At 37.9% G+C, this 20120-nt stretch overlaps 4 protein-coding genes across 4 annotated transcripts; 2 read left to right on the forward strand and 2 right to left on the reverse strand.

The window, feature by feature from the left end:
- The first annotated feature begins 5086 nt into the window (after positions 1–5086).
- On the forward strand, positions 5087–6034 carry LOC105217082 (cuticle protein 8). Its single transcript, XM_011191914.3, has 2 exons — positions 5087–5244; positions 5324–6034. Exons 1-2 carry the CDS (start codon positions 5233–5235, stop codon positions 5675–5677), a joined length of 366 nt encoding a protein of 121 aa, XP_011190216.2. The 5' UTR covers positions 5087–5232; the 3' UTR covers positions 5678–6034.
- Positions 6035–8054: 2020 nt separating this feature from the next.
- LOC105217104 (mucin-2) lies at positions 8055–9991 on the reverse strand. The gene is made up of 2 exons (XM_011191945.3): positions 9736–9991; positions 8055–9468 (listed from the first exon to the last, which is right to left on the reverse strand). The coding sequence occupies exons 1-2, from the start codon at positions 9745–9747 to the stop codon at positions 8197–8199; spliced, it is 1284 nt and encodes a 427-aa protein (XP_011190247.2). The 5' UTR covers positions 9748–9991; the 3' UTR covers positions 8055–8196.
- Positions 9992–12498: 2507 nt separating this feature from the next.
- Positions 12499–13708, reverse strand: LOC114804558 (uncharacterized). Its single transcript, XM_029043378.2, has one exon. The coding sequence runs from the start codon at positions 13690–13692 to the stop codon at positions 12643–12645; it is 1050 nt and encodes a 349-aa protein (XP_028899211.2). The 5' UTR covers positions 13693–13708; the 3' UTR covers positions 12499–12642.
- Positions 13709–17226: 3518 nt separating this feature from the next.
- On the forward strand, positions 17227–18134 carry LOC105217084 (cuticle protein). Its single transcript, XM_011191918.3, has 2 exons — positions 17227–17387; positions 17461–18134. The coding sequence occupies exons 1-2, from the start codon at positions 17379–17381 to the stop codon at positions 17869–17871; spliced, it is 420 nt and encodes a 139-aa protein (XP_011190220.1). The 5' UTR covers positions 17227–17378; the 3' UTR covers positions 17872–18134.
- Positions 18135–20120: the final 1986 nt, after the last annotated feature.

Below are 20120 nucleotides of genomic sequence, written 5' to 3' on the forward strand. Positions count from 1 at the left end.
TTCTGCAATTTCGTTAAGGCATGGTGCGTAAATTGTTCCTTTTGTATAGTTAAGGTTATTGTGGAGTTTTATATCTACATCGCAAATGCCATGTAATGTTTTTGTAATTATGAATTTTCTGGCTATTTGTTGGTTTTTAACTAATAATAGAAGATTCCCGTCTCTTAGTTCTGATATATTAATTATTTCACTGCTAATGATCTTTAATGCTTTATGTACAGCAAAACACGAATATTTGCTTATCGGCTTTTGTGAATTTATTGCACTTAACACTAGGTATTTCGGATTGTCTTTTGTTGTTGGAGGGAGATTTGGGAAATCGTTAATGGGAAATGATTGGGTTTTTTTTCTTTTTGGTTTGGGACTTGATGATAACAGGGCAAACCTGTTATCACCAAGAGAGTGTCCCCCTTGGGGCATATTTCTTGTAGTAAACAGTGATTATATATTAGCACTCTATAACACGTGTTTTAAATGAAAAATATGACACTTTAAATATAGTTCAGAGAGAGGGAGTGAAAGAGCAAAAGAAACTCACTAATAGCACCAAACACAACCGTTCGCTTCAGGCATCAGTCGATGACTATACTCCAATTAATTTCAAATAATTCTACCGCAATGTTAACTCCCCAAAAAGCCCTATCGCATAACTGCGTTACCATAACTACATACATCTACAAATTAAGTTTTGGTTTTGTAGTTTATTCTGTTTTTTCTGTTTATTCTAATTTCGAAATTTAGCTTACTGGGAACTCCATTATTAAATATGGTATGTAGGTTAAAAAAATATGGTCATAATCATCATTTTCTTCTTCTATCAATGTTGTTTAGGATTTAAAAAAATCATATTTCCAAAAATACTGCCACAATTTTTGAAAATTTTGTGTCAAACTTTTAGGTTCCTGGAAGATTTATACCGAAATTATATAAATTTCCTGAAAGAAGGTCCTTAGCAAAAATAAGGGAATGTACAACCTTGTATATAGTGTCGTTTGGTCCCCAAAACAGTTGATATCGTTCCAGGAATTATCCAAGTTTCCATAACCTATATATAATGATTTTCGTTCTTGTGGATTTTATGCCGAGTATGTGGGTCGTATGGTGTGTTGTCTTAATAAAATTAAATAAATAAATTAGGAGAGTATAAAATATTCGGTTACACCCGAACTTAGCTCTTTGTTACTTGTTCCAAATCAAGAATGCTTGAAACCAAACTGTTTCTTTTTAAGACCCCCTGATACAGATATGTATATGAAATTACAATTCACAAGTAACGAAGGGCTATGTTTGCGTATTACTGAACATTTAAACTTTGTTATACTAGATGTCCCCATACTCTAACTAGTCTATGTTCTAGACCGATTTCATCACTATATGGTATATTGGCTATGGAAAGGTTTATACTCAATAACCATCTAATTTTATTACGATAACACACCATTTGACCTATATTTTCAGCATAAAGTCTATTTGCAATTTTACCACTTGTCTACATTGATTCCAATTTAATTTTGCTAAGATATCTCACATATAAACCGATATACATATACGGAATAAATACCACCGGAAGTCTGTTATTTTAAATACATGCATGGGAGCTAGGATAAATAATGATCCGATTTCAACCATTTTATAAAGATAAGAGTTTTTATCGATTTTATTTCGGTAAAAAAAATGTCCATAGTCAGTGAAATCTTAATGTTCGATATCTGGGCCTTGAAAATGTTGGTAGTTCCTTATTAATCAACTCAATCAAGTGCATCTCTTCTGTACTGTGATTTTGTAATGCTTGCGTTTTTTAGTAGTAATTTAAGGTGCTTAAGGTTTAGTAATTTTTGTTATTCTTAGTTGTAATTTTTTAACCCGAGAAATATTACGCAATCTGCCAAAGAATTGTATAAAAAAATTGTAAACAGTGCTCTATCGAAAGTCTTCGAGAATGTTCTCATAAAGAGGCTCGAATCAATAACAGATTGAAAACACCTTATACCAGTACATCAGTTCGGCTTTCGTGATCACCATTCAACAATTGACCAGGTGCACCGAATCGTTAATTTCGTTGAAAATGCTATGGATAAAACGAACGTTTGTGCGGCGGCCTTCTTAGACGTGTCTCAGGCTTTTGATAGAGTTTGGCATTCGGGCCTACTGCTGAAATTAAAATGCATGTTACCCAAACAATATTGCGAAATAATTGCTTCCTACCTAAAAGATAGATACTGCCGCATAAAACAAGAGGATGCATACTCAAATTTGCAACCGATAAAAGTGGGTGTTCCCAAGGAAAGCGTGGTTGGGCCAATGCTTATGATTTTGTTCGTGGATCGGTTGAAAGCCCATAAAAAGAGCAGGTTCGGTTCCAGAGTTCAGTCATTTTTATACTCTCGCAACAAAAGTTGCTAAAGAGAATATTATAGTTTTGTTCACATAACGCTTGTTTGTAACACCTAAAACTAAAAGAGTTATCTCACTCTTAGAGTCATATATACCAAAGTGATCAGGGTGACGAGTAGATTTGAAATCCGGATGTCTGTCCGTCTGTCTGTCTGTCCGTCTGTGCAAGCTGTAACTTGAGTAAAAATTAAGATATTTTGACGAAACTTGCCACAAACATTCCTTCGGACCGTGAGAGGGTTGCTTTCGAAAATGGGCGGGATCGCACCATTACCACGCCCACAAAATGGCGAAAACCAAAAACGCATAAAGTGTCATAACTAAACCATAAACGAAGTTATAAAAGTAAAATTTGGAATAAAGGATCGCACTAGGAAGGGGCATATGTGGGTGTAATTTTTTTGGGGAAGTGGGCGTAGCCCTGCCCTAAAATCTGCTATTTGTATTTAACTTGCAAAGCAATAAAGCTATATAAATCATACTCTCTGCAGTCGGTTCTCTTACGTACACCACCACACACCATGAAAATAGTTGAAATCGGATAATAACCACGCCCACCTGCCATACAAAGGTTAGGTTGAAAATTACTAAAAGTGCGTTAACTCACTAACGAAAAACGCCAGAAACACTAAGTTTCACAGAAATAATAACAGAAGAAAATGGGCCTGGCATCGCCCACTTATGGGTCAAAAACCATATCTCAGGAACTACTCGACAGATTTCAATGAAATTCGGTATATAATATTTCCTTGACACCCTGATAACACGGATAAAAAATGGGCGAAATCGGTTCACAACCACGACTACATTCCTTATAACTCAATTTTGAATCCTTCTGATTCTTTCACTTTATAATGTATACATAAGGAACCAATAAAGATAGCGAAATTAAACTTTACACAAATAGTGCATATCATATCTGGCTTCACTTGTGAGAAAATTGTCGAAAACGGACTATAACTTTTCAAGGCCCCAGATATTGAACATGTTGAACTCACCGCCTAAGGATAAATTTGGGTAAATCTCCCAGATAATTGAATGTAATTCAGAGGAAAATGTTTTGTTCTAAAAGTGTGTCTCTGTTCCAAAAATTATTAAAATCGGGTCATAACATATCCTAGCTCCCATATATCTAATTATAGGTTTTTCAAAAATATCTTCTCCTAGCTCCAATAATAGGTTTTTCAAAATACTTAATTGAGCGTATAGTCTTGGATATAGTGTATCTTGCTGGTGAAAATGAATGAAATCGGTTCAGGAATTACCTCAGCCCTCATATACTATATATGAAGATTTTCGTTATTCTATTAAACTTAATGCCGAATTTATGAGTTAATTTGTATGTTAGCTTAATAAAATTTCTTCAATAACTTGCGAGAGTATAAAATGTTCGGTTACACCCGAACTTAGCCTTTCCTTACTTGTTTTAAGATGGTATAAAGCTAAAAATCGGATACAAATGGTTTAGTACTTCTCCTAGCCACCTAGCTCCCATTTATCTAATTTTATGATTTTAAAATTATGGTTGACTTTATTCCGGAATATGTGTAATATTTCAATGAATTAATATGGGACATGTTTTCTTGGCTGTACACGCTTTGGTTATAATGTATACGATGTATATACTTTCAGAAAAGAATTAGATCAGAAATTTTAATCAGCATTAAAAGCAAAATTTTAACTATCTGAACCTCCTTGACTTCTATATACCAAATCCAATAATAAATTAAATTAATTAAAGCATCTACAAATGTTTGCGATTAAAAGTATTTATTGAGATAAATGCGCAAAATTACAAATAAATACCAAGGTCAATAGAAATTTAGCTAACTTAAGGAGCACTAACAAATATAACCGGCTCGGCTAAGCGCTTAATTGATTCGATCCCTAATAAATTATAAGCTATGGGCAATTATCGAAGCTATAGACTTAACATAAAATCCATTACATTTTATATGGGGATTTTTTAGTCTTTTTGAATATAGTTATAGATAGATAGCTAAACTGGATTGATTGAATACGCTTGTCGGACGCGTCTAATTGCCGCCTAGACGCGCATTAATTTGGAGCATTTTTATTTAGCGACATTCACCACAGCTGGCGCAGCTTAAAGCGCTATTGAAATTCCTTTCTGGCAAATGATTAAATGATTAATATTCAAATGAAAAGTGCGACAATTCAACATTTCTTCAACGCTTATGGGTTGTGCGGGCAGCACGGCATAGGACGGCATAAATCAATCTTGTTTGGCAATAAGCGCGACGCAAGTGCAATTATCGCGCTTAGTAAATGATACTAGTGTGCTGATTGTAACGCATATACTTGACGATACATTTGCATAATGCGTTTACGCATGCGCGCCCAGAGTGGTGGTGGGGTTTGTGTGCGCACTTTGTTGTTGCCACATTGGGTGCTGCGAGTCGCACAACAACCATACCATTGTTGTTGTTTTTTTTCGCTCAAATCAATAAGTTTTTGTGGATCAGTGTCGCAACGCATAAAGCAGCGCGCTTAAAGTAGTTCACATAGGCGTACGAGTACATTTGCTGGTAATTAAAGTATTCAAACGAAAATCGAACTCTCCGCAACCCAACTGGATATGTGAAGAAGTTTTACTCGTGCACACATACGAGTACACATTGGCTGCAAATCAGTAGAAATAGAAAACAAAATATGCCGAAGAAGCTGTTACGTAACATAAGCTGCGACCGGCTTCTCTGAACGCTCAGCTGATATAGTTAGGTATAAATACTCGCTCAGGATGTCAATAGTCAATTAATCCAAGCTTGCAATTTACAGCGCTTACTTCACAGTTCAAACATTTTGAAAACGAATAAGATGTTTCTTAAGGTAATTACTTACACTTAGACAATCTCAATCAAGGATTATAAATGTACTCAAAATACTGTCCTTTTTCCTTCCCATTTAGTTGTTCATTCTCGCCATCGCCCTTCTGCACGTGCACGGCCTGGTCGAGCTCCATAATCCACATGAGGAACATGGTCCAGTCGCTTATGACTTCCAATATGCTGTGCACGATCCTCACACCGGCGATATTAAATCACAGAAGGAGTCACGCAAGGATGATCGCGTTGAGGGTGTTTACGAACTGATCGATTCCGATGGCCACCATCGTGTCGTACACTACAAAGCCGATGATCATAGCGGCTTCGAGGCTGTTGTTTCGCGTGAACCGACCAACATCAAAATTCCAATTCCCGAAGTGCATCATAAATTAGTTGCCACCAAGATTTTGGCACCGGCTTTGCTGCATCATCATTAGAACATCGCAAAAGGAGTGACATGAAACCACCATACACGTATATTAAATATTATAGAAATCCCCGATAGGACGGTCTTGTGTGAATGTCGAAGCTTCGTGGCGTCAATCATGCATATTTGTGGAACCCATTGCATTTACTCATATTTACACTTGCATTTGTATGTTTAAGTCATCAATTCTATATAATTAGCTAAGTTTTAATGGAGTTCTTAAGTCAAATTGTGAAAGTATCCCTTCTGTGCCATTTCATTATAATGATATTTGTAAATATTACTGCAATCACCCATTAAATATGCCATGCAAATGTACATACTATACATATATTGAAATATAAATGCGTCAATGTAAAGAAAATAATGTATTTTGTAAGTTAATCGGAAGCGAAAACGAACATGGGATTAAGACCATTGTAAAATGAGATGAATTAAGGTCATTGCGTATTATTGACAATATTTTCATCCACCATAAAAGGTTATTTTATTTATGCCAATGAAAGATTTCTCAGCGCCTTTAAGTGTAATACGAGGCTTTCTACTTTTTAGTACTTACAAAAAGTCATATCTTTCCCCACTCTTACTTCAAACTCCTTTGATCTGGAATGGACTGTTATCTTTTGTTTTCACATTGTCACAGGATAAATTAATAGTACCCCAATATGATTGAAAAGCTAAAAAAAAATAGGTTAATAGGTTTTGATACCCTTTCCATCTCAAACCATATCCTAAAATATTGCATATGCCTAATTACATCCTAAAGGTTGGTGACTATTTCATTCCCAATATTGTACCTCGTAGACAGTATTTCCGGTGTATTCCCTACAAAGATTATTTTTGCAATTGTTGGCTGAGTAAGTTTCAACACCTTTCTAAATTGATGAAAGTTATTGAAGTGCATTGTAGGTAGGTTTGGGTACTGAACTATTACAGAGAACAACAAGTTTTCTGTGGCGTTGACCCATTTTTTAGGATGGTACCCTTTCCATTTTCGCATTCTCGCGATATTATTTGTTTTTAAACTGATTTGATTTGGGCAGCGCCAAAAAACGAGCTGGTACCATGAGGACTGTTATTCCGCAGAGGAGAGAAAGCAGACTGCCTACCTCGCTATGTTGCCATCGACCACAACATGTCCCGGGTGGGATAGATATCGAGAGCTGAAGAGGGAAGCGAGACGCATTTGCAAACATAAAAAGAAAGAGGCCGAAATGCGTTAGTATCAAGAGCTTGAAAAGCTGGCCGACATGAGTAGTGCTCGATAGAAGGTTTCAAGGCCCGAGCATTGTCATTTAGTGACCGAGGAGGTGATCTGGTAACTGATGTCCAGGGCACACAGGGTTATGGCGGGAACACTTCTGCGACCTGCTGAATGGCAGCCAAGAAGATGACAAAACACGATTCCCCAATGGATGACGATGGAACAGAAGGACATATTTAGCGTATTATGTGAAAGACTAAAGCCCACCGTCATCAAACTGATTGGAAAATCCACCATAGATCAGATATTCACCATGCGCTAAATCTTCGAAACCTGTGAATCACCAAACGAAAATAATCGAAAAGGTGGTCTGAATTTGGTATCCCTGCAAAACTAATAAGGATGTGTAAACTGACGTTGAGCAACACCAAAGGCTCCGTCTGGAACCGGAAGGACCTCTCCGAGTTGTTCGATATCAAATGATGTTTGCGAGAGGTTAACGCACTATAATGCGACGTCTTCAATCTATTGCTGAAGAAAATAGTAGGAGCGCTGAGCTAAGTAGAGAAGTTACAATCTTCTATAAGAGTTTTCAGTTGCTGGCGTACGTCGGTGGTATTGATATCATTGGACATAACAACCAATAAGGAAACGAAGCGAACATGAATGGGAGAACAATTAGGTAGCGGATCCAAAACAAGCAAATGATCAATATAGAACCGGATTTTCTAATCTATCTTATATCTTGTTGGAATCTTCAATTTACTTCATAGTTTACTAGAAATTGTAAGTTTTCGGTTAACTTTATGATTTTCAATATTCATAAAAAATGTAAGGGTTGAGATGAATGATGTATAGGAAATAATGTGACTTCCATCCCTAACAATGAACTATTTTATATCACACACATGTTGGACAGTTCTGATTCTCTTACGAAAAACAATAGCAAGGATTTTGACATTTTCAAATCGGAAGTAGAAACATGAAGAAATGCGAAAACTAACTTATCATCCTGTCTTAGGATACACTGAGGTACTGAATTCGACTTCTCGGTTAAACTTTATTCGGCATGAAGGAAACCACTTCACAGACGCCAATTCTGCTTTTTGTTGGTGTCCTATATTGTAACCCGTCAAAGTTGCTCGAAAACTAAAAGAATAGTGAATAGAGTCGTAATATAAAGTTACGTTTAATTTTGTGTTTTATTAAAATTTTATTATTTAGATATAACAAATAATTAATTTAAAATATTTTAATAATTTATTATGCAAAGAATATAGTTTACGAGTAAAACATTACATTAACCACAATTTAGTCGCCTAAATTCAATAAGGCGCCGCATAAGGCTCCGATTGTGGAGCATAACCACCCGCTGCTGGTGGCGCATAATATGAGCCATAAGGAATGGAATTCAGATATTCTGCGCTAGGATTGCTATGTGCGGTGTGATAACTCAAAGAAGCTGAGCTTTGTTGATCGCTGTTGGCTTGAGAAGGCGGAGATGCCGCACCATAGAGTTGTGGCTCACTTAAACCGATTTTATTGACATAATTTGCATACGGTGGATTTGCAGATGGCCCCAACGATGACGGATCGCGGTGTGAGCTAGAGCTTAAGACGGCTGATGTATATGGAGATGCCGAAGAATTATTTTCATGTTTCGGGTACTCCGCAGGTGTTGCGGGCGTTGAGTGGCCATAAGTCGTTGGAGGTGGGTGATAAATTGGTGCAGAGGGTTGTATGTTACCATGTACGGTGTATGAAGGTCCGTAGATGGCTGGCTGTGTGTAGCTATTGCCGGCGTCTTTATTGAGACTTTCCATTTGCAAAAGTCGCGTCAACTCATCAACGGAATAACTGGATTCTAATAAAGCATCCGGATAAATATTAGTGTCCTTGTCTTCCTCATAAATATTTTGTGTCTTTTGAGGGTAAACGATGTGTACTGGCGGCAGTTGTGTGGGCGGTGCAGGTAATGGTGGCAACCGTGGTTGAATTTTGTACGCCAAATTTGTATGTACATACGGATTTACCACCTTCTTGGGCGGTTCTATGGGATAAACTGGGTGCGGAATGGTAGGCTTCGTTGGCGGTACGTATGGTGTGTATGGGACATGTGGATCTGGCACGAATCTGTGCTGATGCACATGCTCCGAATTGAGCTGACCATTTGGTACGCGATGTGTTGTCTTCGTAATTTGTGTTATTTGTTTTTGGGATGCATCTTTTCCAGTTACCTTGCGACAAAACTCCTTACAGCCCACTTTACATTCACAATAACAATTGTTGTAAACCGTAGATGTTGTGGTCGAGGTTAGTGGTGCAGGCGAGGTGGTATGTATAGTTGGTGTTCGTATTGTTGTCGTCTTCTTAACTGGTGGACGCGTCGTTGTATACGGTTTCTGTGTGGTGGGCGCATAAGTGGGTTGTATTGGTTTCGCAGTAGTTGTTGTGGTTGTGCTGCTTGGACTGACGATCTGCTCACACGGCACCTCTTCCCACATCTCCTCATCACAGCGTGGAAAAAAGTGAGTTGCAGACGCGGGTGACATGAGTACGGCGTAGACCAGCACCAGCAACAAATTCAACGAACAGAACTGAAATTGAAAGAGAAAGCATTAAATTGTGTGTGAAGAATGTGAGTGTAAAAGCAAAAACGGGATACAATAAGTGATTGACCGCGAATTGGACTACGTTAAGTGGGTTAGTACGGCGACAGCAACGTCGGCAAAGCCGTTATGTCTTATTAAATAATCGTCACTGCCGTTATTGTCCATTTGGCACTTATGCAGCGAGCGGGTGGCGGTGGTGGTGGCGCACCGTTTCTTAAAATCGCCACAGCGACCTAGTCAGTGTCAATTTACCTTTAACAGCATTTTCTGCTTTTCTCTACCGGCGCACTCACTTAACGGCAGATTCTTTGTGCGGGCATTCGTCGCCGATTTTCAATTGGAACTTAAAAAACTTTTTTTGTTGCATTAAGTTTTATAAGCTACTCTTCTTTAGCGCAGCAGCGCAATGCATGGGTGTCGAATTATTCCATTTTCAGCTGAACACCGCCTCAGCACGCGTTTGCTCAACTCACAAATACACCAACGAAGGTTGGACGGGCAAAAAATGTTCGCTTAGGGCACGTTTAACGGAAAAAGCACAGCGGAGAAATGGTAAATGTAGCAAAATTGTTTTTATTGCCGCATGTATATATTTACAAAATAAAAAATCATTTCCCCGAAACCCCGTGTAAACTGTGACGTTATCGGATTGCAGACATTTCCTATATTATATCTTCATAACCTTCAAGATTTTGAGAGGTTCTAGATCTATAAAATTGATACCGTTTGTAAAAGCATTAGGGTTGTTTTAAGTTTTATAATTATAATAAATATTTAACGCCAGAATAAATTGTATTGCTATGTGTCCAGAACCACTTTATGTCAGTCCCCAGCAGAGGATCTTTCCCTGTCTTTCAGTGGCTGGGGTTTGAATTTGCAAAATTCAGGTTTCCATAGTGATTAAAAACTACGGAAACAAGTAAGGAAAGGCTAAGTTCGGATGCAACCGAACATTTTATACTCTCGCTATTTATTGAAGAAATTTAACCAATACATATATGCGGAATAATTAGGTATATGGGAGCTAGGAGAAGATACTTTTGAAAAACCTACAATGAGGTATATGGAAATGTTATGACCCGATTTTAATAATTTTTGGAACAGAGACACACTATTAGGAGAAAGCAATTTCCTCTGAATTAAATTGAAATATCTGAGAGATTTACCCATATTTTCGGTTAAAATGTATCCTTAGGCGCTGAGTTCAACATGTTCGATATCTGGGGCCTTGAAAAGTTATGGTCCGTTTTCGACAATTTTTTTACAAGTGAAGCCAGAGATGATATGCACTAATTGTGTAAAGTTTTATTCCGTTATCTTCATTGGTTCCTTATGTTTACATTATAAAGTGAATGATTAAGATGGAATTCAAAATTTAGTTATAAGGAAAGTAGTCGTGGTTGTGAACCGATTTCGCCCATTTTTTGTCCGTTATCAGGGTGTCAAGAAAATATTATATACCGAATTTCATTCCAATCGGTCGAGTAGTTCCTGAGATATGGTTTTTGACCCATAAGTGGGCGTTTCCACGCCCATTTTCCATTTTGTAAAAAAATCTGAGTACAGTTCCCTTCTGCTATTTCTTCTGCAAAATTTAGTGTTTCTGTTCGATTTGTGGGCGGAGCCACGCCCACTTCCCCAAAAAAATTACATCCAAATATGCCCCCTCCTAGTGCGATCATTTATTCCAAATTTTACTTTTATATCTTCATTTAGGGCTTAGTTATGACACTTTATGTGTTTTTGGTTTTCGCCATTTTGTGGGCGTGGCAATGGTCCGATTCTGCCCATTTTCGAACTTGAACTCTTCTTATGGTACCAAGGAATATTTGTGGCAAGTTTCGTCAAGATATCTTAATTTTTACTCAAGTTACAGCTTGCACAGACGGACAGACGGACGGACGGACAGACATCCGTATTTCAAATCTACTCGTCACCCTGATCACTTTGGTATATATGACTCTATATCTAACTCTTTTAGTTTTAGGTGTTACAAACAACCGTTATGTGAACAAAACTATAATACTCTCTTTAGCAACTTTTGTTGCGAGAGTATAAAAATGCCTAATCCATACAGTTCGAATTTCGTTCTCATATACTATTCCCCGTTGCCAACCCCTTAAATTCCATAAATCCAATTATATAATAAGAAGACCAGATACTAGAGAAAATTCTTCCCAATTTCGTGATAACAACTTATACTGGCATAGACCCCGCTTACGCTGTTATAGTTCAGTTTACAACAGCGCCATTCGTTCGTCCTCTTGGTTGTTTGGCGCCAACAGGTGATACCAAGTGAAGCCAGGTCCTTCTTCACCTGGTCTTTCCAACGGAGTGGGGGTATTACTCTTCTTCGGCTTCCACCAGCGAGTACTGCATCAAAAACTTTCAAAGCTGTAGTGTTTTCGTCCATTTGGACAACGTGACCTAGCCGTAGTCGCTGTCTCTTTATTCGTTGAACTATGTCAATGTCGTCCCATCGTCTGCGGTATTCTCCGTTGCCAATGTTCAAAGGATAAATCTTCCGCAAAACCTTTCTGTCGAAAACTCCTCGTATTGTCTCATCGGATGTTGACATCGTCCATGCTTATATACCATATAGCAAAAGGGGGATGATAAGGGACTTGTAGAGTTTGGTTGTTGTCGAGAGAGGACTTTTCAGTAGCCTACACAATCTAGTAGTACTTGTTGACAAGGGTGATCCAACAGTGGATTTCAAGGCTTACATTATTATTGGTGTTAATGCTGGTTCCAGAGAATGGGATCATGTGTAGACGTTCAAGTAAGTGAGGAAAGTTCTGGACTACCATTCACTGTGGAGTGAAAAAAGAACCGTTCCTATTTTGCATTTGTCCCAAGCAGCTCACAACTTCCGGTTTTAGACCAAGTATCCTCTGGGTAGCCAACATACATCCGTTTAGAGGCGAGCTAAACTGAGAAGGCGAAACCCGCTTATGCGGTTGGAGCACAGCACATAAAAAATCCTCCCAATGAAAAGGAAACAACAGCCTCGGATAACAACTTAAATATTTATTAATTCTATGATTATTTTTATTTCTACATATATTACAGTATACTCTCTGAAAATGTATAAACATGTTTTAATTAATGAAATAATACATAGATATTTGTTACTTAGATATTTATATAAATTTTGGCTTATCTTATACCCAACGCTGAGCGATATAAATACTCAAAATCCCTGATATGGGGTGGAGCTTCGTATATGGGCGCGTTCGAGCTCATAGCAGTTGCGCTGGGTTCTTTAGGTTTGGAGTTTAGAGCTGCTGAAGTATCCTCAGTGGACGGAGTATCGTATGTAAGAAACATTGGCGGTAATTGGTGAGCAGCTTCTGCTGGTATTGCCTTCGCAGGCAAAGATTCTATTGACGGCAACTCTTGGACAAACTTTTGATCAACTTGTGTGCTCGAATTATTGATAATAATGTTTTCTGTGCTTGTAATAAGATAGTTTTCTTCTAAAGGTTTTACAACCTCATTCGAGCCGTTTGATTTTAGTGAAATACTTTCATTTTGTTTGCTATCTTGGACGCTTTTTGACAAAGCAATTCGCTCTTCTTGCACTCCTTTTGCTTCGACCTCCGAAACATCGCTAATTTGTTGGGCCCAAGGTTCGGTTTCACTCAGCACAGGTTTAATGATAGTCGGCCTTTCACTGTTAGTTTTGCGCGTTTCAGCCGTTTTAGCATCTTGCTGGTAACTTTTTGGCGAATCTAAATAGATTTTTGAGTTTTTGCTCTTTTTCTTCGAATTCAGTATGATGAAACGTATCTTCTTCTCCCCAATTGACAGCTGGCTTGCTTCTTGCTTGTCTTTACGGACTTTCGTTAGCGTCTTCGTGTCTTCTGGCGGTGTTGTGGGAGCATCATGTTGCTTTTTCTCCGCCTCTTGCTTTGCTGCAGCTACATACCGCTTAAGGCTTTGGTAGTAGCCCGGCTGATCGGGCGTGATGATTTCTATCGGTTCGTCCGCGTTCAAAATTTTATATTGTGGTGTGCCGAGTTCGTAGGTGATGGCATCACCCTGATGTATTTCATTGCGCAAGTCCTGCCATGCAAAGGACGCGGTATCGTTGATGATATCATACTCGGCCTGTGCAAATGCTTTATCAGTGTTGTCTACACTTGCGCAAGCGAAACTAATTAAAAATACCGTTGCAATAATTAATGCTAATACATTTGAAGCCATCTTGCAACTGATGCGTCTGTTAGTCAACAAGAAACACCGAAATGTATTCTAAGTGTTATTTGAACGTGAAACGTGACAAACGTCACGAAAGCAGGAATGAAAGATCCAAAACTTGCGACAAATGATGAAAATAAAGTATTGTGCTGGTTGAAAGATTTGCAGACAGACATCTGTATAAACGCAGCGCATGTTTTCAATAAAACCAGCGCAAGTCAAAACATAAACTATTAACAACATTATCGAAAGCAATAAAAATATTAGTCATATTTTGTTTCAATTATTGTATTGTATTCTATAAAATAAATATCCGAAATGTAAGCTCTGAAGTAAAACAAAAACTCCATAGAGAAGTTTTTTCACGCCAAAAGGTTCGGAGGTTCCATATTGATAACCAAGAAACTAGAGCCATAACTACTACTCTATAATTTTAGAATTCGCTTCGACCTGCAGTATTTCCTTTGACTTTATTAGGTAATCTAAAGGAATTTAAGACGGCTTAGAGGGCTCATAGTGCGACCTCGGCACACATAACGAAAATCATTATAAAGGGTGATCATAGTATTTTTGTTCAGTATTGTTGTTGTTCAACTTTATTACGAAAATTCATGTTCTGCACAAAATGTGTTTCGCGCGTTTTGCTCAATTTATGATCAACATAATCAGCCTATTGAGCGTAATAATCACAATAACATCATCCATCAATGACACAGCATTCATTATTGGATAATATTCGATCAAACAGACCACATCCAGCTCGCAGTAAAGAAAATATAGCAGCTCTAGCTGAGAGTTTGCACAAAGATCAGAGAGGGTCGGTTAGGCGCCGGTTGCAGCAACTCGGACTGACGATGGTTCATTTCTGGTTCTATGGGCATGCAAACAAGCATTTGCGAACAGAAGAACAACCTGAAGAGATTCAAGAGCTGCCATTTCATCCAGAAAAACAACGGTTTGGTGGGGGTTATGGGCCGGTGGAATCATCTGTTCATATTTCTTCAAAAATGATGGCGGTGAGAACGTAACCGTCAATGGCGACCGTTATCGCTCCATGACAACCGACAATTCGATGCCTCAAATTGAAGCTTGAGATCTCGGTGACATTTAGTTTCAACAAGACTGCGCCACATCTCACACGTCGCATCAATCAATGGATTTTTTGAGATATCACACCGTTTGACTTTTCCCATTGGGGATATGTCAAGTCTAAAGTCTATGCGGATAATCCAGCTTCGATGTAAGCCTTGGGGCAAAACATCACGCGTGTCATTCGCCAATTACCAGTCGAAACTATAGAAAGAGTCATCGGATCGACCATCTGAGACGTAGCCGCGGCCAACATTTGAAGGAGATAATACTTAAAAAATAATACTCTTTCGAGTGATAATATTTAAACATTCAGCATTAAATTTTAATTTTCTGTGTTTTTTTCTTTAAAAAGGTAGGGAACCTCGAATTGGTTCATCCTTTATTACATGTTCCTAACCGTTTGCAAGAGAGCCTGTCGAATGTTATCGCGATCGGGTCGCACTTCAAATGAATTTTCGGTTTTCTAAAAATACTGGGCTGCGGTTCTAAAATGAATTACTCAAAGCAATTGTGTCATTGTTCAAAATGTCATACTCAAAAGTACTCATGTAAAAATTGTACAACACATGTTATTTATCGCGCACCCTTCATACATTTCAGTACTATTTGGTACATATTTGATTTGTATGCTTTTGAGTCAAAATTAGAATATTGCTAACAAAAATCTTTAATTTATATTTGATGTTGAAATCTTGTGTCGATGTTTATCCTTATCAATATATCGCTCATTTCCGAACTTCATTAACATAATTCGTGCAGGTAAATATGTAAATAACTGAACGTTTGCTGCAATGAATAGACACGCCCATATACATACGTACGTACATATGTATATCCACACTGCCTCGCATGCAAATGCGTAAGAGTCATTTGGAGACAAGTTGCGTCAGCTTCTACGCAGAATTGGCGACTCCAAACAAGCGTTTCAAGTTGAAATTGGAGCAAGTAGGATTTAAGTTTCCAGCACAAAGACAACACTGGTTAACAAATTTATTTACTCTAATGGATGCTTAGTTATTACTTCATACGCGATAAATGGGTATAATTGAGCTCGGGCAAGAGGTTTCTCAAATATGTTAATTTGCGATACGAATGTGTATATAACTTTAAAATGTATACTAAAAGCAGACTAAGCCAATTTTATGATTCCTTATAGGTGGATGGGACCATGTGTAGAAGTTCACGCAATTACGGAAAATGTTTGATTGCCATTCACTTGTGAGTTACCAGGACCGATTCATCTCCACATGTTTCAAGCAGCTCACGACTTCCGGTTCTAGGCCAAGTTTTCTCCGGGTAACTACAAATATCCGTTTGCAGGCCAGCGAGGGAAGGCGAAACCATTCCCCACCCTCATGGTTGTGCGTATGGTTCCGGGACCTACCAAATCCCTTTTGATGACGAAACCAAACGTTTTAAAGATCATGATTTGAGGGCATGCACCTGAAAGGAAGGTGTTTCTGCCTCTAAAGGCTGGCATCGCCGTCATCCAAGAAGTGCAATGGACGGGTTCTTGTGAAATCTACTACAGCGGCAATATAAAGGAGCGCAAATTTGGTGTGGGATTTGTGGTGGGAGAGCCACTTCGTCGCCGAGTCCTGGTATTCTCTCCGGTGGATGAACATCTAGCCAGAATCCGCATCAAAGCGAAATTCTAATCATAAAAGACATTTTTTGTGTTGAGATGATTCCTCCAATCACTTTTTGACACTTCTTCTACAATCAAACGTCTTAGATTAATAATTTTGATATACTTCTTCCTATGACCAGACCTTGAGTTGTATTCTACTGACGAGTTAAAATATTAGGAGTGATATTTTTCTGAATTACAAACGAAACAGTATTTAGCTTCTCGCTAAGTTCGATCCATGTGTAATTTTTACAGCGGTCTTCCATCGATAGGGCTATAAATACTTTAAAAGTTTATGAAGTTTCAAAATTTGTGGTGACCAGTGCAATAACGCTGTACGCAGTATCAAAAAGCTAAATAGTTCGCTGCAGCGACACGCGCCAAACTCTAAGAAAAAATTTGAAAAATATCGGTAACTAGACGAGAGATAAATAAATAGACATGCGTATCGATAAACAAAACTAGATTTTTGCTAAATATACTGCGAGTATATAAGAAGGTACAATAATAGAAACAAAAACTGTGAAAAAAAAACTAAAAATTCGCACAAAAGAAATTAAAAGAAATAAAAATCTTAAAATGACTAAAAAGTATGATTTATTTTTGCAAGAGCTTTAAATGCTAAATAAGATATGAGAGCAATATTACGGTAAGGTGTTGGGTTGTGTTTTTCAGATACACATATGTATATTGATGAATATGAATGCTCTAGTGCATATTGTTGTTGTTAGATTCAGTTGCGCACTTGTCCTACCGCTATTGCACTCAACTCGAACTGCTGCCAAAAATTCCAAGCAAACGGACAACGGTGGCCACACATATAAAAGTTGGCAGCTAATTGAGTAGAATCATAGTACAGCGCAGTTGTTCCTCGAGTACAAATCGAATTCCACAGTACAGTAGTACGAAAAAGTCTGTGTTCAGTCAACTTAAATTACAGTCCTTGAAGTCCTTCGAAAACACATACAAAATGTTCACTGTGCGTACAACTCACAACTGAAATATTATACAAACACTTACTATTGAGGCTAATATTTCCACATTCTTTACAGTTATTCGGTCTATTCATCATCGGTTTGGGTGCCACCACCGCCATTGAATTGGGACATGCACCACTCTTGCTGAAGCCGGCGCTAGTCAAGACTGTGGAAGTCGAGGCACCAGCTCACTATGATTTCTCCTATTCGGTGCGCGATGACCACACTGGTGACATTAAGAGCCAGACGGAATCGCGTAAGGGTGATGTAGTGCATGGACAATACTCTTTGATTGATGCCGATGGCTATCTACGCACCGTGGACTATACATCCGATGCCCACAATGGCTTCAATGCGATAGTGCGTCGTGATCCACTCGGCCAGAAGGTGGTTAAGGCCATAGCACCTGTTGCCAAAGTACTTGCACCCATTGGTATTGCACCGAAATTGCCATTGCTCTCCTTGGGACTTTCCAGTAAGTACTGAGCATAGACGACAACGAAGCGAATTGGAACGCATAACAGTTTAGTTGGTTGATCTAGCTGTTGAACCAACACTTTGTCACACAACCAAATCATTGAGAAATCATTCAGCAATGCATCAACTTCTTAATCAAATCGATACTACGGGTAGTTTAACTTACATTTACACATATGCATACATATATACGTAATATATAGATCTTTTAAGTTCAGCACATTTTGAATACTTTAATACTCATACGACAACCACGAAACACTGCATACAAATACACAGAATAATTAAAATTTATTTCTTTTTATTTGAAAACACATCATCACCCCTGGAGCGGGTGTGACCCATGTGGTCATCACTAAGGGGTCTAGACTCAACATATTCCACTCATACATTCATACACAGCACAGTTTTTAGTTTTTTATTCGATTCACGCCTTAAAAAGCGCTCGATTGCGCTCCTGTTTCTGCGATATATTGGGCTACTAGTGGGTCATCGGTAGTGTTTTCGTTATTTGGTATTTTTTATTTCGTTATTCTAACACTTTGTTTAAATTGACATTAATACACGTTTAGCTCATTTAACGGTAAAGCCATTGTATGATTATTTGTTACAAATATGTTTACGCATGAAAATATTTGCTATTTGTTGTATATAAAGCACTTTATGCATTTTCAAATAAAACTAAAATGCGATTATAAAACTAAGTATTTTTACTTACGAGGGAATTCAGGGTTTCAGTGGCGGTTCAAGTAGATTACTATTTGAACAAAGTGATATTAGGCCTACTTCAATCGTTAAACTTTTCCTGATTCGGTCATAACCTCTATTGACATTACTGTGCAGTTTGAGCAAGATGTGACATTTGGTTGTCAACTGCCACATTTGTTTACAACGTTGATTTGGTGGCTTATGCTTTTACCAAAAATATCTTTTCCTGAAATTTTGCATGGGTTGGTAATGCAGATGGGCGAAATCGGACACCCACAAAATGGCATTAAGCTGAAAATTATAAAGGGCTATAACTAAGCCACGGAGTTAGTATGAAGGGCAACTTTGGTAAAATAATAAGGGCATAGCTATTTAAACCAAATTGAATTGCTGAAATATTTATCTTAAACAAGTAAGGAAAGGCTAAGATCGGGTGCAACCGAACATTTTATACTCTCGCAATTTATTGCTATATTTTTATTAAGAAAACACACTATAAATATATTTCACATATTAACCGATTTATAAACTATTAAGCTCATCGTATTTTTGAAAATCCTATAATTAGGTATTCTCATATATTCATATATTAGGGAAGTTATGACTCGATTTTAACCTATTCTGGTAAAGAGACACACTATTGGAAGAAAAATATTTTCTCTGAATTAAATTAAGATAACTGAGAATTTACCGAAATTTTCGGTGAAAAGTTACCATGGGGCACTGAGTTCTTCATATTCGATATTCGGGGCATTGATCTTTAGGCTAATAACTGTATTGAAAGTCCGGTATTAACTATCTAAAAATGTAGTAATCGAACTATAACTTTTTAAGGCCTCAGATACCTGACATGCGGACCTCCGTGGTTTTCCATGCTTTTTTCCAACTAATACTTTTGAAAATAAGTATTAAAGTGTTCTCTGTTAGGGCTTCAAAGCTATCGTTAGTATACAATTTCAAACCTACATACCTATAGCAAATTAGCATAGCATAACAGACACATCAAAATAACAGACGCATAAAAGCACAACACTGACACACCACATTCACCCCATATGAGAACACCTCAGTAATACACCCCACAGCATAACATAACACACCTGATCAGAAACGCAGACAAATCAACAAAAGTGGATTGACAACCCGACCATTACCTTTTTCTTACGACTTCGTGATAGAGATCGTTACAATCGTTCGCACATTTTTGCAAATATTTTGTAATTTTATTTAGCTGGCTTATTCATTTGTGAAAACTGTGATAAATTAAAAAAAAATTGGTCTTTCGAGCCATAAAAAAAACACTAACGAAATAAATACATACAAACAGTGCTGTAAACAAAAGTGCAGTGACAAAAACGATACACATAACAATTGAAACCTATATCAAACAGTGTATTGACAAAATGTATGTGATTGGCGTTGCAACCGTTTAGCCGGTTATAGCCGAATCGACGATAGTGCGCCACCTGTCTCTCTCCTTTGCAGTTCGGCGCCAGTAGGAGATCCTTGGAGTGGAGGCCTTCCCCTTCCTCGGCTTCCTCCGGCGGGTA

Source organism: Zeugodacus cucurbitae, chromosome 3, assembly GCF_028554725.1.
Source record: "Zeugodacus cucurbitae isolate PBARC_wt_2022May chromosome 3, idZeuCucr1.2, whole genome shotgun sequence".
Classification (NCBI taxonomy): Eukaryota; Metazoa; Arthropoda; class Insecta; order Diptera; family Tephritidae; genus Zeugodacus; species Zeugodacus cucurbitae.